The sequence below is a fragment of the Garra rufa genome, chromosome 12 (genome assembly GCF_049309525.1).
Source record: "Garra rufa chromosome 12, GarRuf1.0, whole genome shotgun sequence".
In the NCBI taxonomy this organism is placed as follows: domain Eukaryota; kingdom Metazoa; phylum Chordata; class Actinopteri; order Cypriniformes; family Cyprinidae; genus Garra; species Garra rufa.
In genome coordinates this window covers 30,851,316-30,872,521 of record NC_133372.1, presented here as the reverse complement: position 1 = coordinate 30,872,521, position 21,206 = coordinate 30,851,316, and the positions used below count along the sequence as shown (strand labels likewise).

The window sequence follows — 21,206 nt, the reverse complement described above, 5'->3', positions numbered from 1 at the left end:
AAGGACACTTTCAGCAATGGATTAAAGATGTTGAGTGGATGGCATTATAATTTGTTTTGCGTGCTGTTTACAGGTCAGGTATGGTCGTGGGGTGATGGGGACTACGGTAAACTTGGCCGTGGGGGCAGTGATGGATGCAAAACACCAAAACTTGTGGAGAAGTTACAGGATTTGGATATTGTGAAGGTGTGCTGTGGGAGCCAGTTCTCTGTAGCTCTTACTAAAGATGGACAAGTGTACACATGGGGCAAAGGAGACAATCAAAGACTTGGCCATGGCACTGACGAACATGTCCGCTATCCCAAACTACTCGACAGTCTACAAGGTTCAGTGTTTTCCATTGTTTTCAATCATTGCGTTATATACACATACAGTTGAGATCAAAAATTTACATGCACCTTGCAGAATCTGCAAAATGTTAATTATTTTACCAAAATAAGAGGGATCATACAAAATGCTGCTTTTTTTATTTTATTTAGAACTGACCTGAAGAAGATATTTCACATAAGACGTTTACATATAGTCCACAAGAGAAAATAATAGAATAAATAAAATTAATAAAAGTAATAAAAAAATTACCCCGTTCAAAAGTTTACAAACACTTGATTCTTAAAGGTGCCATAGAATGGAAAACTGTATTTTCATTGGCATAGTTGAATAATAACAGTTCTGTACATGGACATGACATACCGTGAGTCTTAAACACCATCGTTTCCTCCTTATATAAATCTGGTGTTTGCAAAAGACCACTGAAAAAGATTGGATTGGGGATTGGTTGGTGTCTGTACTCAGAAAGACACGGAAAACAAATAAGGCGTTCTAATAAAATAAGGCGAGCCAGGACACTGTTAGCTTTTTGCTAGTCTCAGCCTCAGACGTCACGCCCACGGAACGTTGGCTAAACGTCTGATGCATATGGTACACTTAACTGGAAACACTTCAGGAATGTTGAAGTCATGATCTGATTAGTTGAATGTGATCGGATTTCCGGGAGACGCGAGTGTCGCGTTTATTTTCAGTCCGCCGGGAAACAAAGTGCAGACTGATTTACTCGGCGTTTTGCTAAAATGTGCTTATGCAGACACCATTGTTGTTATACACATTTGCGACGTTCGCGAACAAATTACTGACTTACTGCTTGTTCTCCCTCTTCTTCGTTATCTTTCAGTGCTGGTTATTTCAATGACTGACTTGTTGCACGCCAGTCTGTTGTTGTGGAGGCATTTCCACGCACAGAAACGTGACGCGGAAGGAAACAAACTGTGATTGGTTGTTTGACATGTCGATCAAACGGTCTTCTGGGCGGGCCTTGGCCAATGAAAGCTGCCATGAGTTCCAGATCTTCAGCCGTCAGTCTGAAGGTCTGGCTACGCGAGACTAGCTTTTTGCTAGTGGTAGCCTGATACAATGCAAAACTTTATGTGGTAAAATTTCACTTACCACATAAACAAAGTAAGGAGAGATGACTGCGCGGACGATGGCGAATGATTTGCAGATCCTGATCTCCACTGACAGCATCTAAACTTGTCAGATGTGCTAAGTACTGCTGCTGTAGTATAATGTTACATAGAGCAAGTGCGATCACAAATCTCAAAAGTGAAAGTAAAAAGTTATCGTGCATTCAAAACATGCAGTTTCAATGCCCTGCATATTAATAGTGGCTTGAGCGCCGTAATTAAATGTATATTTTCCTCGATGTGTGTCCTTTCTGCTGTGTGACTGCTGAATGAGCCACTCTGTGAAAAGCCAATCAGAGCAGGGCTCATCATTATTATTCATGAACCTTCCAAATAAGGTAATAACAGACCATGTCATTCTAGGGACAAATCCTAGGGTTGTAAATGGACCTGTAAAACCGTTTCTGGACAATTTTTGCCCTTTCCTAAGCTATGTACCTTTTATGTAGATATCGGAGAACAATTATAATATTGTATAAATGCATTCTATGGTACCTTTAATACTGTCCTGTAACCTGAATGATCCATAGCTGTGTTTTTTTTTTTTTTTTTTGTTATAGTTGGTCATGAGTCCCTTGTCTGTCCCAACAGTTAAACTGCCTGCTGTTTTCCAGAAAAATCCTTCAGGCTCCAGAAAATTCTATGGTTTTCAGCATTTTTGTGTATTTCACCCTTTCCAAAAATGACTATATGGTTTTGAGACCCATTTTTTCACACTGAGGACAACTGAGGGACTCCTATGCAACTATTACAAAAGGTTCAAACGCTCACTGATTCTTCAGAAGGAAAAACGATGCAATAAGAGCCAGGGTTGTAAACTTTTGAAGATGAAGATGTGTAAATTTTTCTTATTTTGCCTAAATATCATATTTGTTTCATTTAGTGCGGCCCTTTAGAAGCTACATAAGATACTTACATGTTTCCCAGAAGACAAAATAATTAAAAATTTACCCTGATCTTCAAATAAAAAAAAATACATGAAATGCATTGTTTCCTTCTGAAGCATCAGTGAGCATTTGAACCTTCAATAATAGCTGCATATGAGTCCCTCAGTTGTCCTCAGTTTAAAAAGATAAATCTCAAAATCATACAGTCATTGTTGTAAATGGTCCAAATACACAATGCTAAAAAAAAAAAAAAAAAGAATTTGAGGTTCCTGAAAGATTTTTCTGAAGAACAGCAGGCAGTTCAACTGTTCAGGACAAACAAGGGACTCATGAACGACTAAAACTAAAAAAAAACAAAAAACGGTAGCAACAAAGTATTAGAGACTTTTGAGTGGGGTCATTTTTATAAAATTAACTATTTTCTCTTGTGGACTATATGTAAACATCTTTTTTGTGAAATGTCAGTGCTAAATAAAAAATAACATGCATTTTGTATGATCCCTCCTATTTTGGTAAAATAATTAACATTTTGCAGATTCTGCAAAGTGTATGTAAACTTTTGACCTTAACTGTATATACATACCTTAACATTGAAATCTTTGTCAATTCAGGTAAGAGGGTGGTGGATGTAGCAGTTGGCTCTACACACTGCCTGGCCCTCACAGAAGAAGGGGAGGTGCACAGCTGGGGCAGTAATGATAAACTACAGCACTTTGACACGCTCTTCTCCAACAAGAAGCAGCCTAAAGCCTTACCAGGCCTTAATTCCAAACACATAGTGGGCATCTCTTGCGGTCCTGGTCAGGTATGACCTGTCTTTCACCAGAATTTAATTAATTATATACTGCTTTTGCCTGAGCACACTTATCTTTCATATATTCTGTTTGTCAGAGTTTTGCGTGGTCGTCATGCTCTGAGTGGTCCGTGGGGCTCCGCGTGCCATTCGTGGTGGACGTGTGCACTATGACCTTCGACCAGCTGGACCTGCTGCTTCGGCAGGTCAGCGAGGGCATGGATGGCACCTCTGATTGGCCACCACCGCAGGAGAAAGAATGCATGGTTGTAGCCGCTCTCAACCTTCTCAGACTACAGGTCAGTCGTCTGTCTGTTAAATGACAGAATGTACATTCCCTGATAGCACACGTACGTCACTGAGATGTCTATTTGACGTCTACAAGACATATTTTTTTTTAGATTGTTTGCTCCTATCAGATGTCAAATAGACGTGTATGTAGATGTCTTTAAGATGTTTATGATTTAGAATGTACGTAAAACTGACATCTGAAAGATGTTTGTCAGATGTTTGTACACAGCAGATGCTTTCCAGATCAAGAGATATTTAACAGGCATCTTGCAGATGTACATGTGCTGTCTGGGTTTATTCTAAAATACCTGTTTGAATGGTAGAGCTTAAATGTCCTCTTAAAAGGATAGGTCACCTAGAAATTTATATTGCCATTGTATTGTATCTGTTCCAGCTCCATGCAGCCATCAGTAACCAGGTGGACCCTGAAGAGCTAGGTCTGGGCCTGGGAAGTGGCCTGCTTAATAACCTCAAGCAGACGGTGGTGACGCTGGCCAGCAACGCCGGGGTTTTAATCACTGTGCAGGCGGCCGCCCAGGCCGTGCTCCAGAGTGGCTGGTCAGTGCTACTGCCCACTGCGGAGGAAAGAGCAAGAGCCCTGTCCTCACTGCTGCCCAATGCAGGTCAGTGCATGAATTCTGTGTTTGGAAAACTGCTAGATTAACACCCAGTACTATTTGCATCTCTCTATTAATAGTCAGTGCTGTCTTTCATGATGCTCCATTGTTACTCTTAATTATATGCAGTTGGCATACATCTAGCAACATCTGTGGATAAATTGCCACCACAGAATATAATGTGATGTGCAAAAAAAACAAGTCAAGGTTATGTTTTTCAATCATGCCTTTGATGTCAAAAGCATTTCTCTGTTTTTTTGTTTTTTTTTAAGCATCTGCTAATGAGATGAGTGTAAGTCCTGGCCGTCGCTTCATGATCGACCTCTTGGTTAGTAGTCTGATGGCGGACGGAGGGCTGGAGTCCGCTTTGAACGCTGCCATCACGGCTGAGATCCAGGTCAGCATGTTTTATTCATTAGTCACTTCATCATTTATTCACCCTTCATGCCTTATATCTGCAACATTCAACAAAGCTCTGCCAAAACCATACAGAAGAGAAAACAGATTCATGACCCCTGAGGGAAAAGTGTCAAAAATCATTTAAATCTTAATTGATTGTGTAATCTGTTATCTGAAACGCGTTAAGTTATTTAATTTTGGTTTGATTTGTTTTTTCTCTTCATTTTTGTTTGACATTCCAGTTAACTTCTTTCTCTGCTTATCTTCTATTAGGATATCGAGGCAAAGAAAGAGGCACAGAAAGAGAAGGAAATTGATGAGCAGGAAGCCAGTGCCTCCTCTCTGCATCGCTGTCGCACCACACTAGACAAAGACCTGATCAACACCGGCATTTATGAATCAACAAACAAACAGAGCCTTCCATTGGTCCAGCTGGTCCAGCAGCTGCTCAGGTACAGCAGAAGATTCACTTTACTGTGTTCAATACATGAAATCTTACACAGGGTTTTAGCAAAAAATTAACTTAAATTAAAATTAATTAAATTAAATTAAATTCATAGACTGTAGTAACACTTTGCCTTGTGTTTTGTTCTGTAGAAACATTGCCTCACAGACTATAGCTCGTCTTAAAGATGTGGCACGGCGAATCTCAAACTGCCAAGATACGGAGCAGGTTAGCAAGGAGCGCTCTGCCTCTCTGGATCTACTGCTGCGCTTTCAGAGGCTGTTGGTCTGCAAGTTGTATGTTGGCGTCAGTGGCACTGTGGGAGTGGGAGGATACAGTAAGTAGAAAACATTTTTTTTTTTTTTTTCTGAAAATTTGATACGGAAGCCACCATTTGAGCATCCAGTCAACAGTATCTCTTGTTGTCACAGCTTTGAGTCACTCTGAGATTTTGGGAGTGGGGTCTCTCTTGAAGAAGTACATGGCTTTGCTGTGCACACACATTGGAGATATTCTTCCTGTGGCCACCAGCATCGCCCTCAACAGTCATCGTCACTTTGCAGAAGTGGCACGTGTCCTTGAAGGAGATCTCACAGGTAAAAAATGCTATTTCATTTATTAATATATAACATTCACCATATTTGTGACCCTGGACCACAAAACCAGTCTTAAGTTGCATGGGTATATTTGTAGCAATAGCCAAAAATACATTGTATGGGTCAAAATTATAGATTTTTGTTTTTTGCCAAAAATCATTAGGGTATCAAGTAAAGATCATGTTCCAAAGATATTTAGTAAATTTCCTACCATAAATATATCGAAACTTAATTTTCGTTAGTAATATGCATTGCTAAGATTCCAGATTTTCAAATTGTTGTATATTGCCCTATCCTAACAAAGCATACAACAATGGAAAGCTTATTTATTCAGATTTCAGATGATGTATAAATATCTCAGTTTCACAAAACTGACCATTATGACTGGTTTTGTGGACCAGGATCACATTTAAGTTACAGCTTCAGAATAATTCTAGCATTATTATTATTTAAGTTCTGAAAATTTTTTACCCTCATGTCATTCCAAACCTATGTACTGTTATTTTTTTCTTCTGAAGTCTCTGAAGCATTTTTGTTTGCAAACCTTCCTGTTTTTTCATCCTCCAGGTGTTTTGCTACCAGAGTTGATTGTGTCCATAGTGCTTCTTCTGACCCGTGATCCTGGCCTAATGCAGGAGACTGGATCCATTCCTCTCCTCGCTGCTCTTCTGGAGCATGTGGACCGTTTTAACCATCTTGCCCCTGGTATGGAGAGGGATGATAATGAGGATCTCGCCTGGCCTGGACTCATGGGTATGTGAAAGATCAATGTACACACTTTCTTCATAACCAAGATGGTCTGATTGCCTAATTGAGTAATGCTTTAATCAAGTATATATTTATAGTAAATGTGATTAACTAAATGTTGACTAAATTATTCTTTACATGTTGAGTTTTAGTTTGGTTTACTAAAGATATTTGAAAGAATAAAAGTAACACAATTAGCTGAGCCTCTCTTTCTTTGCAGGATTCTTTTTCAATGGGTCGAGCTCAAAGAACAATGAAGAAGTGTCGCTTATCCGCAAAGCTGACCTGGAGAATCATAACAAAGATGGCGGCTTCTGGACTGTTATTGATGGGAAGGTTTATGACATTAAAGACTTCCAGACTCAAACTCTAACTGGGAACAGCATCCTTGGTATAACAACATTCCTAAAACTATTGGAATTCGTTTTCAAATATAAAGGTTTCTAAGTTTATTGACATCTGTTTTCTCCCCAACAGCTCAGTTTGCTGGAGAAGATCCTGTGGTAGCTTTAGAGGCCGCTCTCCAGGTTGAAGACATCAGAGAATTCATGCAAGCTTTTTGCGTGGGACAATACATGGAGGTCTGTCTGACTTTATATTACAGTTTCAACCTGCTTTATACTGTTTATAATGTTTGGACTTCATGTTTCTTCTTGTTTTTGGCTATGTCTTTCTCCAGCCCAACCAGGAAATGGTGACAACGCCTGACCTGAGCAGTCTATCCTCACCTCTGATAGATGCTGAGAGGAACCTTGGTCTGCTACTGGGGCTACATGCCTCATATCTGGCTATGAGCACCCCTCTCTCCCGCATAGAGTTAGAATGTGCCAGTGAGTCTTTATATTTAGGTTATATTATTGCAAACGTTTCAGTGGTTTATTAAAAAAAAAAAAAAAGTAAAACATGGTATATATAAAATATATTTCACATTTTAAATCACTTTTAATCTTTTACCTTCCAGAATGGCTCCAGTCATCGATTTTCTTTGGTGGTCTTCAGACGAGTCAGATCCACTACAATTATAATGAGGAGAAGGATGAAGACCACTGCAGCTCTCCTGGGACCACCACACCAGACAAAGCCAAACTCTACTGCCGCAGAATCACCTTGAGCGATCATGCCCAGCCCTTCCTGCAGGCCATCGCTGACAACAACACCCAGGACCACACTGTGAAGGTCATACACAGTGAAAGACTATCATTTATTTGTCTCTTTATTTAGTATTACCTATTATACACAGAGTATACTTGTGTATTAAGTACTAGAATTTGACTGGAAAACCTTTAAAAATAGAAATATTCCTGAAGAGGTTTTTTAAAAGTGCTTGAAACATAAAACGCAAAAATGTAGTGCTTAAAGTCCAATTTGCAGTATCTGTATGAACCCTGTATACAGCCTATTTCCTAATATTTTGCTGTCAGATTGTTTGTCAGGAAAGAAACTATATGATTTGGAATGTGTTCTGATGGTTAATGTTGGATTCTTTCTTATTTGCTCCAGGATTTCCTATGCCAAATCGAGCGGTGCTGTAAACAGTACCATCTCATAACTCCCATCACTTTTCCGCCAGAACATCCTGTAGAGGAAGTGGGCCGCCTGCTGCTCTGCTGCCTTCTCAAGCACCAGGACCTTGGTAACTTAAAAAGTGCTTGTTTGTACTGAACGATAGTGTCTGCTTTGTATCTTATTTCTGAAATCCTGTTCTATGAGCTAGCCAAAAACTTAGAAAAGAGTTGTCATTGTTACTGTCATTTTCTGTTTTCTTATACAGGTCATGTCGCCCTCTCACTTGTTGATCAATATGCCTTGGGTGTGGACCAGGGGAAACAGAGGTCCCTCCCCAAATCTGTGATTGACGTGTGTCGAATGGTGTACCAGGCCAAGTGTTCTTTGATTAAAGTAAGCTAAATAATTTTTTTTAATAATTATTATTTTATTTTTTTTATCATTTTAATACATGCTAATGCTGGGTGATGTCACCTTGTCATTTACACCATGATGACTTCCCTTCTTCCCTGATCTTTTCCCTGTCTGGTACAGACACACCAGGAGCAAGGCCGCTCTTATAAGGAGGTGTGCGCCCCAGTGATCGAGAGGCTGCGTTTCCTGTTTAATGAGCTCAGGCCTGCTGTCAGTAACGACCTGTCAATAGTCTCCAAACTGAAGCTGCTGAGCTCTCAGCCTCGCTGGAAGAGGATCACGCAGAAACTGATCAGAGACCGCCGCAAAAAGAGAGGTAATAGGTCTAACTGTTCATTTAAATGTTCTGTGTAAACAAATGTTTAGTTTATAATAGGGATTTAACAATATCAAAATCTCATGATACATTAATATTGTTATATAAAATCTACAATATAATATTTATTGCAATATAAAAAAAAAGACAAATTAAGAATTGGGAAAAAAAATACATTTTGTACATTTTAAAGTTAAATTATTCTATCTAATGCACTTTGAGAGTTCAAAATTAGAGCTCCAACCCATGTTTCTAACTAAGAAAACTTAAGTCAGAAAAAGTTAGTGAATTGACTTGTTCCTGAACTTTAAAGGGGACTCAACCCTCTTATTATTTGTGATATAAAGGCCCAATCCCAATTCTATTTTCTACCCCTTCGCCTACCCCTCGCCCCTTCCCCTTGTCCCTTGAAACAAAGTGTAAAGGGGAAGGGCTAAAATATTTCCCCTAAGAAATGGGACACCACTACAACACTGTGATACGTCATCATAGGTTGTCGCTAGTTCCTAATGTTACGTCAGAGGACATGCGCAGATGTTTATCACTCATTCCAAGATGTCAAAATGTTGTCATGTTGCAATAAGTACAAATGTACGGTGTACGCACCGTTCATTCACATGTGGCCATAAGCAAAACAAACAACGCATTATCACATGCGCGGCAAATTGCTAATCAGTGTAGTGGTGCCTGGAGAAGTATATATGCTTCATTTGTGAATTTCGTTTTGAACTTTCTATTTGAACGCATTCGTTTTCTGGATCCTTGGACTAAAATGTTTACAGGGGTTCACTGGTTTAAGAAATTTCTGATCGTAAAAATCAGCTTCTTTTTATTTGTAAGGTATCGTTTTTATTATTATGTACTGATTTAAATTACTGGTGCGCTGAGCGGGCGCAGGTGCATTAGGCGCAATCATTAAATACATTTCAAAGCAAGCCGGCTCCACGGTCCTGACTGCATCATCACTGCCTTTATTGGGTGTTTTGAGCGAATATTTACATTTATTCACATGACTGGATGTGGTGGACTGCCATGATTTTGGCGAATGCAGGACAATGAATAATGCGCATCAGAGGGGATTTAAAAAGTGAAAGTGTGTATACACCATATACGTTACCTGCGTACATCCACTACACCACCGTTGCAAATTGCCGTGCCACTGGTCTTTCATGTTTCTAACATGCAGTCAAGTGTATATGACATAAAAATATATTTTGTAATATCGTGCAATCAGTGCTATCTGCTAGCAAACTTTAGCGATTTTTTTGCAAACGTTTATTTACAAAACAACACCATAAACACAAACACAAGATTGAAGGTAATATACATATAATGAAACATTGTCATGAAAATCCTTATTAAAGGCAAAATTTACTTATATTTACGAGTCTGCTTGCTCGAGTGAGCAGCCATGTTGGAAATTTCTCTTAGCCCTTCGTTTGAAGTGAGGTCCTGAAAAATCTTCGTTTGGAGGGCTATCTGGCCCTTCCCCTTACCCCTACCCCTCCAACCAAAAGAGAAATGAGACACCCCTACCCCTTCACGTGAACGCGCCAAACGGAGGGGTAGGGCTAAGTGTAGGGGTAAGGGGTAGAATTGGGATTGAGCCAAAGTCTCAGTCTAAATTACATTCACACTGCTGTTTTAGGAAGCCAAACAAATTTAAAGCCAAAATGAATTTGGACTGCAGTAACATTACCCATTTAAACTGCTAGCTATCAGCAATTCATACTGCACTTTTAAGCTTTTATTTTGACGGAAGTGGCAAGAGAGCTTTTATTTTGAAGGAAAAGTGTCTTACTACAAATCTAGTGAAATGTTGTAATCATCTGCCAGGAAAATAAAGCATAACTGGTGGCCATTGCGTTCCCAATAAACGAGTTTTCTGCATTCATTCTCTGTGAACGGAGCCGTTCTGAGGTGCGGAAAACACCAGATAATGAGCTAATTGCCGAAACAAAGTGAAACAGCAAAAACAGACTTGATGATTTTCATATTGTGCTTTCGGTTTTAGTTTATTTGACAGATACTATGTCAAAGTATAATGGCTCAAAACACAACTTTCAAGACTTGTGTTAGAATGCGAAGTTTAAATATTTTTTATAAACTACACTTTTTGCCTTGAAGACCTATCGTTTCATATCATTGTGTGACCATGCTGATATTGATAATATTGTTACATCCCTAGTTTATAATTATACCATGGTTTGCTTAATCTCTCAGTGCCTAAGAAGTCAGAGTCAGCTGATCTGGAGGAGTGTAAGATGGAGAGGGAAGGGACCAACGAGGAGCTTCCTGCTCCTATCAGCCCTGCCCCTGTGGACAAGAAGCAAACCACTGTCAAAGCCCCAAAGGTTTGCCGTTTTCCATTTACCCTTAGTATTTTCTTTCTTTCTCCATCTCTCTCTCTCCTGTGCTTTCTCTAATTGAATTATACACGTCTCAGTAAGATCTGATGAGACTTTCACAGCTGTGGTGTGTGTCTATAAATAACTCTTGCATGTCTGGCTCTGACATCTAGGTGTTATCTGCATGTGTTAGAGCTACAGGACAGTTCCTTTCAAAGTTGCTTTAAATACCTTCCCCTTCAACAGCATCTTTTTCAGTTGAATTTGCTGCTTGAGTGCAGCAGTTTATGCAGTGTACTTAAGCATGTCATGTATTTCATTTTATTAAAATTTGAATTGATTGACAGCCGTATTAATTTTCTTCTTTTATCTTGTAGCAGGATAAGTGGCAGCCTCTGTTAAACACCATAGGCAGTGTTCAGAAGTACCGCTGGTTAAGGCACAGCGTTCAGGGCTCCTTCTCTCAGTCCAGCCTCATGAGCGCCATCGTTGAGTTTGCCTTGAAAGAGGAACCGCTGGATGTGGAAAAGATGAGAAAGTGCCTCCTTAAACAGGTAGTTAAAATGTAGTTGCCTAAAAAGGCAGTTCTGAACAAAATGACATTAATGTGGCATAAAAAACCTGATATTATGTGACACTTGTGTACAGTTGGAGCGAGCTGAGGTCAGGCTGGAGGGTATAGACACTATGTTGAAGCTGGCATCCAAAAATTTCCTCCTGCCCTCTGTACAGTATGCCATGCTCTGTGGTTGGCAGAGAGTCATACCAGAAGGGACCAATTTTGGGCAAGTATAAAGATATAAGATCTTCAAGCAGGAAGTTTTTTTATGTTGTTTTTAATAAGATTATTTTGTTTTGCAGTGTATTTTGTTATAGAGGTTAGCCCATGGTGTCTTGTAAATTTACATTGGTTTGTATTTACATTAATATCTGTTTTGCCTTGATAGAGAGCCGCTGGCTGATTGTCTAAAGGATGTAGATCTCATTCCTCCATTTAACCGCATGTTGCTGGAGGTGACGTTCGGGAAGCTTTATGCCTGGTCCATCCAGAATATCCGCAACATCTTGTTGGAGGCCAGTGTAAAGTTCAAAGAGCTGGGTATGTTTGTCATTTTACTATTCCCAAACAATTACAATAATTATAAAACCCATTTAATTAATTTAAGTGCACTAACTACTCAAACATTTGGGATCAGTAAGATTGTTTTATTTAGTTTGAAAGAAGCCTATTATGCTGACCAAGGCCAAGCAAAATTAGCTAAATTTACTTGGAATGAAAATTCACTTTTACATGTTGTTTGCATGTAAATGTGCCTAAGCAGTGTGTGGACGCAATAATCCTAAAAGGGTAAAAATCCATTCACTCCTTTTTCTTTAACCCCCCAAAAACCCAAACGGTCTCAATTATTAATCAGTTTAGATTTTCTAAACAGTATGACGCCTTACTGAGCAGTCCCAAAAGCTTTTTGTAATTGGATGTGAACATAAGGTTCATCTGACATCAGAGCCACTGAGGACACAGTGGATTAATTTTTTTTTGATGGTAATGCACCACCTAATGCACAAAAAAAATGGAAGAGAGGGGTGGAATAATCATTTAAAGAGACCTGCACCGAAATGGGTCACTGTGAACAGAGCTGTTTTTGACAGGATAAAAAGGGTGTTCTTTTACACCACCATTGAGGAATTTTAAACAAAGTATGTTACAGACATTTCATGAAGACCCTAACAATTTTTGCACCCTTAGATTCCAGATTTTCAAATAGTTGTATCTTGGCTAAGTATTGGCCTATCCTAATAAACCATACTGCAATAGAAAGCTTATTTATTCTGCTTTTAGTGATATCTCAATTTCTAAAAATTGACCCTTATTACTGGTTTTGTGGTCCAGGGTCACATTTAGTCTTTGCCTTATTTAGTATTGCTGAGTGTTGTTTCCTCTCCTCCAGGTGTGCAGCCAGTGCCTCTGCAGACAATAACTAATGAGAACCCTGCAGGCCCCAGTCTGGGTACCATTCCTCAGGCACGCTTCCTGCTAGCCATGCTCCATATGCTCACTCTCAAACATGGAGCCAACAGCCTCAGTCTCCTGTTGAACTCTGGCATCCTCGCCCTCACCCAGAGTGTTCTTCGACTCATTGGTTAGAACCTTCTCTTGACTTGATTGCTTCTTAAATCAGATGTGTTTTATTTTATAAGTGCTATGGGGTCAAATTGACTTTTTTTGTATATGGTAAGGTAAGTTCTTTTCTGAGGTCAGTTGATCTCTTATATAGGGTCACATTCATAGGGTTCTTTTTTCAATGGGGACAGACTGGTCTAATACTGTTTAGTGTGTTTTGCAATTTGATTGTGTATTTGTCGCCATTGTATTACACAGGTCCCAGCTGTGATAGCAGTGAGGAGGAGCTGAGCTCTGTAGCTCATGGAGGGTCAGCTACAGTTCTCGAGGAGTCCAGAAAGGAGACGGCCCCCACCCCTCTCCCTGCCTCTGGTCCAGAGTTAGCAGCTATGATGAAGATTGGCACTAGGGTGATGAGAGGACCTGACTGGAAATGGGGAGATCAAGTAAGTTAAAGCTGATGTGTTTGCATTTGTATACACTTCTTCATTGTAAGTTTGGACATCAAAGCATTGTCAGGTCAGTTTATTCAGGTTTCTGTTTGGGGTGTGTTGTTAGGATGGACCACCACCAGGTCTGGGGCGTGTGATTGGGGAGTTGGGAGAAGATGGCTGGATTCGTGTCCAGTGGGACACCAGCAGCACCAATTCCTACAGAATGGGCAAAGAGGGCAAGTATGACCTTAAACTGGCCGAGCCGCCACCTGCCACCCAACCGGCAACAGAAGACTCCGACACGGAAGACGACACAGGTTTGTGATGCACTTCGGCAGGGTGTCATTTACTGCCCAGTCTCAGTTGACATTACCTTGTTGATTTATACAACCTTTACCTCTTTCTCTCAGAAGGGGAGGTGATGGAAAAGAGTGTTCACCCCACTGCAATTATGATGACCAGTACAGTTAATCTGTTGAAGACACTATCACTATCCTCTGGGATTTATGCTGAGGTGATGCAGGTTGATGCTGTTAGCACTCTGTGTGGTCTACTCAGGATCCTGGTGGAGAGTGGAGCCAATGACAAGACTGGTAACAAAACAGTTTTTTATAATATAATACATATTATTGTAACTACAGTTAAAGTCAAAAGTTTACATACACCTTGCAGAATCTGCAATGAAACACAATGCATTGACAGCCAAGGGTGTAAACTTTTGAACAGAATAAAGATGTGTACATTTTTCTTATTTTGCCTAAATATCATAATTTTTTCATCTAGTACTACCCTTCAGAAGCTACAGAAGATATTTGTTTCCAAGAAGACCTAATAAGTTTAATTTTCCCTGATCTTAAAATTAATAATTCATTGCGTTTCCTTCTGAAGCCTCAGTGAGCGTTTGAATTTTCTGTAATAATTGCATCTGAGTCCCTCAGTTGTCCTCAGTGTAAAAAGATGGATCTCAAAATCATACAGTCATTGTTGAAAAGGGTTCAAATACACAGAAATGCAGAAAAAAGAACATGTTTAGGACAAACAAGGGACTCGAACAACTATCCCTAAACAAAAAAAAAAGTTACAACACAGTATTAAGAATCAAGTGTATGTGAACTTTTGGAAGGAGTAATTTGTATAATTCAGCTATTATTTTCTTTTGTGGACTATATGTAGACATCTTTTATATCAAATATCTTATTCAGGTCAGTCCTAAATTAAAAAAAAAAACATGCATTTTGTATGATGCAGATTCTGCAAGGTGTATGTAAACTTTTGACTTCAACTGTTTAATACATATATTATATGTATTATATTTGAACCCCATGCTTTAATTGTATTTTAACCATATTCCTCTCTCTCTTTTTTTAGGTTGTTCATCTCACAAACTGGTGTCCCGTGAGCAGCACAGGAACTGGTGCACTCTGGGATTTATTCGCAGTATAGCTCTCATGCCCCAGATGTGCAGTACCCTGAGCTCCTCTGCCTGGATCAATCTGCTCATACGCATTGTGGAGGGCCACCAGTCCTTCACTGCAGTCACACTACAGAGACAGGTACCAGCATTGCATTCTGGTTCCATTCAACACTAGCTATAAGTTCTAACTGCATTTACCAAGAGGATGAGAGCTTTTCTTGTCTCATTACTGTATAATTGTCAATCTAAAAACTTCATGAGTACCACAGGGCTAAAACGCGTGTCACACAACAGTGCTTTTGACAGGATCCATTTAGTGCTACGTTTTAATCCATCTTTCCTCACCCCCCTGGCAGATTCTTGCCCTGCGGCTTCTACAGGCTGTTTTACCATCCTGGGACAAGACAGAGCGTTCTCAAGATATGAAGTTTCTTGTGGAAAAGCTTTTTGGGTTCCTCGGCAGCTTGCTCAGCACTTGTTCCTCAGATCTGCCCCTCCTCAGGGGTACTGTACATTTTTCAACTCCTTTCTCAGTGGCTGCTCTTTGTGAGGTTGTACAAATACTAATACTGTTTTGTGCTTTACAGAAGGTTCAATGCGTAGGAGAAAGTCCCGCCCCCAAGCCTCTCTGACAGCCACTCACAGCAGTACCCTAGCAGAGGAGATAGTGGCCGTACTGCGTATTCTTCACTCCCTTGGCCAGTGGAATGGCCTTATTAATGAATACATTAACTCCCAGCTGAGTGGTATTGGTGATGTCATGGCAGGCAGACACACTGAAGCGGTACAAGTCGAATTTTAATGTGTTTTCATATTCATTATCCAACTAATAATAGTGTTGTGAAATAATGGAAGTTTTATACTAAATAAAACTATAAAACTTTTGAGGTCTGTTTAGACGATGTTGAATTTTTCTACATTTGTGTTTCAATCAGGTTGTGCTTGAAGACTACCTTCCCAATGCAGAAGCCCCTGCGGTGGGCAGTCTGATGGCAGTTTTGGCGGTCATTGGTGGGATAGATGACCGCCTGCGTCTAGGAGGACCTGTGGTTCATGAGGAATATGGAGAGGGCACTGTGACTCGCATCACACCTAAAGGACGAATAACTGTTCAGTTTCATGAGATGAGGAACTGCAAAGTCTGCCTGCTCAGTCAGCTCAAACCGGTACATATGCGTCAACACACAGTATAACTTCCCAAATTAAGCGCATTGCATTGTGGAATACATTATTCCACTCAGTGTTCTTTATTTTTATTATGTGTAAACTACTGTTCAAAAGTTTGGGGTCTGTAAAAAGTCAAGGATACATTTACATGCATGCATGCATACATACATACATACATACATACATACATGCATGCATACATACATACATACATACACACACACACACACACACACACACACACACACACACACACACACACACACACACACACTCTTTTAAAACTTCTTTTAATCATGGCATCATTAAAAATGACATTTTTTCTAAATATTACTTTATTTTTGATCAGATAACTGCAGCCTTTTTGAACATAACACTTCTTTTGAAACACTAAAAAAAATCTTGTTGACCTTAAACTTTTAAACAGTTAATGCATAATGTATATATGTATTATATATTATATAATATAATGCACATTATATAATATATAATACATATATACATTTGTTTATTTTCTGTCTGTCTGGATATCTTTGCAGATTTATATGGTTCCATTTAGTGTTCAGAACCTGCCCTTCACTGATCCTATGCTGACTGTGTGGGCCCAGCTAGTCAACTTGGCAGGAAGCAAGCTAGAGAAACAACGCATGAAGAAATCCCTAAGCAGAGGACTTACGGGTACACCACATGCATCACAAATAAAATGTCATTTGGATGATCTGATGGGGGAAAGAAATGGACTTCATTCAATTGTCAGTGCAAAAACATCTGTTACACACAAACTGATCTTATGTATGATAATAAATATTCTGGTTTGTGCATTTGTCATTGCAGCGGATCAGGTGGATGTGCATTTATTGCGGTGTCAGCAGCTCAGACTGTACATCTTGAAGGCAGCACGTGCTCTACTCTCACACCAGGACAAACTCCGACAGATTCTTTCGCAGGCAGCTGTCATAGACGTCAGCCCCAATCCTACAGGTAAGACCAAAATGTCACTCTTGATCTTGCGTCTAGTTTCAAACCAAAAGCATTTCTGATGCCCCGTTTCACACAGTTGCTCTCGTCTTCCTCTCTCTGCAATTATCTTTCAATGCTTTTGGTGTCATAAGTGATAAGTTTCTCACAGCTCACACACCAACCAGAAAATGCAGCAGTGATGAGGACTGAATATCTGTTAACTGATTATAATGTACTGGAAATGACTGAATTGAGTTCAGTTGTATCACAGCACTACCCCCTGGTGGTCATGTGTAGATTTGTTTTTAAGACTGATTTTAAAGAGTGTCTTCTCTGGACAGGTTTGTAATGTGCTTGCTTATGTTATGTTTTTGTGTTCAGAGGATCAGTGTGCGTCGTCTCCTGATGTGGGAGATTTGTCTCCTGAGGGTCCTCAGCCTCCCCTCATCCTCCTCCAGCAGCTGCTATCAGCATCCACTCAACCGTCTCCCATCAAAGCCATATTCCACCGCCAAGAGTTGGAGGTAGAGACCGTACTTGCATATCTTTAACATTTTTATTGAACCTTTTGCTAATATAATGGCAAACTATCTGGCTCATTGACCCAAAGACTTAAATTATAGCTAATGCTGTATTTTTTTGTTTTGTTTTATATAATACAATTTACAATAATTATAATATATAATATAATATAATATAATATAATATAATATATTAATCTTATCCAAAACAAAAGTTTTTGTTTATATAATGTATGTGTACTGTTTATATTTATTATTTATAGATAAAGACACACACACATACAGTATTTAATTTAAAAATATTTACATGTATTTACATGTCTAGATTTATATTCATATAATTTATATTATATATAAATATATTAAATATAGAAACATCACAAATAAATATACACCATACACACACATTATGTGCACAAGCATTTATTTTGGATTCAATTTATTGCGATTATTCATGATTAATCATTGTGCAGCACTGAATATAATATAAAATATAATAAATAATGTAATATAATATACAAATATTTTTATAATAATTTACATTTCTCTGAAAAAGAGCTTTACCCTCATATGAATAAATTTAGTTGTAAAATATATTAAAATCACAACACTTATTTTAATTGTTAATAATATTTCACTGTTATTGTTTGTACTTTTAAAAAAAATTAATGCAATGTGGTAAGATGTCATAACATGCTACTTTCAAACACTTTATAGTTATTGTGGTAATCAACATTGTGTCTCAGATGCTGTTAATAGAACTTTGTGATTGTGATCTTTCAGTTACCAGCCTAGATGTTTCATCACCCAGTTCTTCTATTTATTTATTTTTTTCTATGAATTTCAAATTTAGGCGGCTGCTCTGGCTGTGTGTCAGTACCTGGCGGTTGAATCCACGCACCCATCCTCCCCCTTGTTTGAGGACAGCAGCTCCAGCGAGGCCACCACACCGGTCACCGTGCAGCATATGCGCCCACCCAAGCAAAAGAAACACAAGACTTCGCCTGTGCCCCCTGCTCCCATCGTCCTGCAGCTAATGGAGATGGGCTTTCAAAGGAAAAACATTGAATTTGCCCTTAAATCACTGTCTGGAACCACAGGCGCTTCTGGAGTGCCAGGTAATGCACCAATAGATAAAGTTTTTGAGATGTTAAATTGAATTCAATGTCTGTACTACATGCTTGAGTACTCAAAGTTCCAACCCTTAAAAATAAGTTTTTTTGCTAGCAACTGATTTAGGATGTTTGAGTTTCAGGTGTAGAGGCATTGGTGGGCTGGTTGTTGGACCATCCAGATGTTCACATTACAGATCTGTCAGATGCAGACACTGTATCAGATGAATACTCTGATGAAGAGGTGCTGGAAGAGTTAGAGGAGCCTGAGCCAGCTTTCCCTGTGGTGCGTATAATTGCAGATACACACGATGATCCGTCACACACCAGATATGAGGTGCAGATTCACTTGTAGTCATTAAATGCATGACAAACATTCTTTCTCTTGCATATCAGCCACCTGGGGTTGTGGTGACTGAGAGTCAGACGTTCAAAAAGAGGTCGGATTTCCAGAGCAATGATGATTACGCTGTATATGTGAGAGAGAACATTCAGGTGAGGAGCTAGGCTTGTTTATTTACTGGTTTCAAGTGGTAATGGATGATATGAGCTGATGCCTGTTTGTGTTGCAGGTGGGCATGATGGTACGGTGCTGCAGAACGTATGAGGAAGTATATGAGGGAGATGTGGGGAAAGTAATTAAGCTAGACAGAGATGGCCTGCATGATCTGAACGTGCAGTGTGACTGGCAGCAGAAAGGAGGAACTTACTGGGTCCGTTACATCCACACTGAGCTGCTCGGTAAATCGTCTTTATTTTCTACTTTTAAACACTTTATTTAATACTTTAGTTATTTTTGATGTCAGTTATAGTGGATTTGTGTTTATTTATTGATTTGCTGTATTAAAGTAATTATCTATTTTCCAGGGTTTCCTCCCCAGAGTTCTCCATCTCATATAAAGATTGGTGATAAAGTGCGAGTAAAGCCCTCGGTCACAACGCCAAAGTACAAGTGGGGATCTGTCACTCACAGGAGTGTGGGTGTTGTCAAAGGTAACACGATTATATTTAAACAGTTTTCCTGTCACAGGATAAAACCAATTGTTCACCCTAAATATAGAAATGTCCTGTTAATTTACTCACCCCCATGACATTCAAAATGTTTATGTCGTTCTCCAGTCACAATGAAATTAAGTTTTTTGAGAAAAACACTTCAGGATTTTTCTTCAAATAGCAGACTACAATGGGAGCCAGCGGGTCGAAGGTCCAAAATGGAGTTTCAGTGCAGCTTCAAAGGGCTCTACACAATCCCAGCTGAGGAATAAGGGTCTGATCTAGTGAAACAATGTCGTTTTGCTAAAAAAAAAAAAAAAATACAAATTTACAAAATGACCTATTGTTTCCAGGCTTGGATCGTGTAGAGACCTGTGAAGCTGCATTGAAACTGCAATTTGCACCTTTAACCCATTGGACTCACTTAAAGTCTGTTATATGGGGAAACATCCTTGAATGTTTTCCTCAAAAACCTTAATTTCTTTTTGACTGAAGAAAGACATGAACATCTTGGATGACATGGGGGTGATTAAATTATCAGGAATTTTTTATTCTGGAAATGAACTAATCCTTTAACTGCTTGCCCTCACATTCTAAACTTGTATTTTTATCAAATTTGATTGAACTGTCCATTTGTGTGTCAAACCTGTAGCACAGGGCTTTCTCTTAACGTATAAATGAGAGCTGGATTGGGTTTCATCATTCTGTATAAATATGTAACATTTGTGTCCAGCATTCAGTGCCAATGGAAAAGATGTGATAGTGGACTTTCCTCAGCAGTCACACTGGACTGGGCTGCTATCAGAGATGGAACTTGTTCCCAGTGTACATCCTGGTGTCAGGTACATAGCGTACAAGTGAAAATCATCTAGACAATAAAAGAATAAATAAGCGAAATAAAATATTCTTGTTTCTACACATTTTTCCTAGGTGTGATGGATGTCAGATGTTCCCTATAAACGGCCCCAGGTTTAAGTGTCGGAGCTGTGATGACTTTGACTTTTGTGAGAGCTGTTTCAAGACCCGTAAACACAATCCTAGACATTCATTTGGACGAATAAATGAACCAGGTCTGGGAAAATGTATTGTGTTGTTCAAGAGCTACTTTGTTTTTTAAGCATTACAACATTTTAACCTAATCATTTCCCTTCAGGTCAGTCACCCACCTTCAGTGGGCGCTCAGGAAAGCAGCTGAAGAGACATCACAACAGTCAGCGTGGCATGCTGATTGATGAGTGGTCCAGAGTGGTGAAGAACCTCAGTGTTTCATCCTCTGTTAACCAGGCGTCACGGCTCATAGATTGTGGAGAGCAATGCTGGCAGTCCTCAGGCTCTCAGGGCAAGGTCAGTCTAATTAAAGGCATACCATTCAAAAACTTGCATTAAATTGATTAAAAGTGACATTTTTAATGTTACAAAATGTAATGTTGTTCGTGCTAAATCAAAATGATTTTCAAGGATCATGTGACACTGAAGACTTGAATGATGGCTGCTGAAAATTTAGCTTTGCCATCACAGGAATATAGACTGCTCAAAAGTTTCATATTTTTTTTGGAACCTGTGATACTTTTTTTTAAATATACTTTAAGTATATTAAAATAGAAAACCACTATTTTAAATTGCATGAACTTTTCACAATTTCTGCATTTTTTTTCTTCTGTATTTTT

The 21,206-nt window shown here is 39.2% G+C and overlaps 1 protein-coding gene across 1 annotated transcript in view; it reads left to right on the top strand.

Annotated features, from left to right (window-relative positions):
* The window catches only part of herc2 (HECT and RLD domain containing E3 ubiquitin protein ligase 2), a 66,037-nt gene that overhangs the window by 18,972 nt on the left and 25,859 nt on the right, over positions 1 to 21,206 (top strand). Inside the window, exons 14-52 of the mRNA XM_073851197.1 lie at positions 74 to 325; positions 2,956 to 3,149; positions 3,236 to 3,436; positions 3,823 to 4,051; positions 4,318 to 4,442; positions 4,718 to 4,896; positions 5,042 to 5,195; positions 5,296 to 5,485; positions 6,053 to 6,238; positions 6,453 to 6,623; positions 6,710 to 6,813; positions 6,912 to 7,062; positions 7,194 to 7,408; positions 7,733 to 7,865; positions 8,004 to 8,131; positions 8,273 to 8,468; positions 10,692 to 10,822; positions 11,197 to 11,370; positions 11,465 to 11,605; positions 11,768 to 11,915; positions 12,766 to 12,957; positions 13,197 to 13,384; positions 13,497 to 13,689; positions 13,783 to 13,965; positions 14,741 to 14,925; positions 15,143 to 15,290; positions 15,374 to 15,570; positions 15,722 to 15,952; positions 16,493 to 16,631; positions 16,788 to 16,934; positions 17,295 to 17,437; positions 18,288 to 18,552; positions 18,690 to 18,832; positions 18,943 to 19,041; positions 19,119 to 19,287; positions 19,414 to 19,539; positions 20,273 to 20,381; positions 20,470 to 20,609; positions 20,693 to 20,883. Of these exons, the coding sequence (XP_073707298.1) occupies positions 74 to 325; positions 2,956 to 3,149; positions 3,236 to 3,436; positions 3,823 to 4,051; positions 4,318 to 4,442; positions 4,718 to 4,896; positions 5,042 to 5,195; positions 5,296 to 5,485; positions 6,053 to 6,238; positions 6,453 to 6,623; positions 6,710 to 6,813; positions 6,912 to 7,062; positions 7,194 to 7,408; positions 7,733 to 7,865; positions 8,004 to 8,131; positions 8,273 to 8,468; positions 10,692 to 10,822; positions 11,197 to 11,370; positions 11,465 to 11,605; positions 11,768 to 11,915; positions 12,766 to 12,957; positions 13,197 to 13,384; positions 13,497 to 13,689; positions 13,783 to 13,965; positions 14,741 to 14,925; positions 15,143 to 15,290; positions 15,374 to 15,570; positions 15,722 to 15,952; positions 16,493 to 16,631; positions 16,788 to 16,934; positions 17,295 to 17,437; positions 18,288 to 18,552; positions 18,690 to 18,832; positions 18,943 to 19,041; positions 19,119 to 19,287; positions 19,414 to 19,539; positions 20,273 to 20,381; positions 20,470 to 20,609; positions 20,693 to 20,883 (6,590 nt within the window). The remainder of the gene's footprint in view (positions 1 to 73; positions 326 to 2,955; positions 3,150 to 3,235; positions 3,437 to 3,822; positions 4,052 to 4,317; positions 4,443 to 4,717; positions 4,897 to 5,041; positions 5,196 to 5,295; positions 5,486 to 6,052; positions 6,239 to 6,452; positions 6,624 to 6,709; positions 6,814 to 6,911; positions 7,063 to 7,193; positions 7,409 to 7,732; positions 7,866 to 8,003; positions 8,132 to 8,272; positions 8,469 to 10,691; positions 10,823 to 11,196; positions 11,371 to 11,464; positions 11,606 to 11,767; positions 11,916 to 12,765; positions 12,958 to 13,196; positions 13,385 to 13,496; positions 13,690 to 13,782; positions 13,966 to 14,740; positions 14,926 to 15,142; positions 15,291 to 15,373; positions 15,571 to 15,721; positions 15,953 to 16,492; positions 16,632 to 16,787; positions 16,935 to 17,294; positions 17,438 to 18,287; positions 18,553 to 18,689; positions 18,833 to 18,942; positions 19,042 to 19,118; positions 19,288 to 19,413; positions 19,540 to 20,272; positions 20,382 to 20,469; positions 20,610 to 20,692; positions 20,884 to 21,206) is intronic.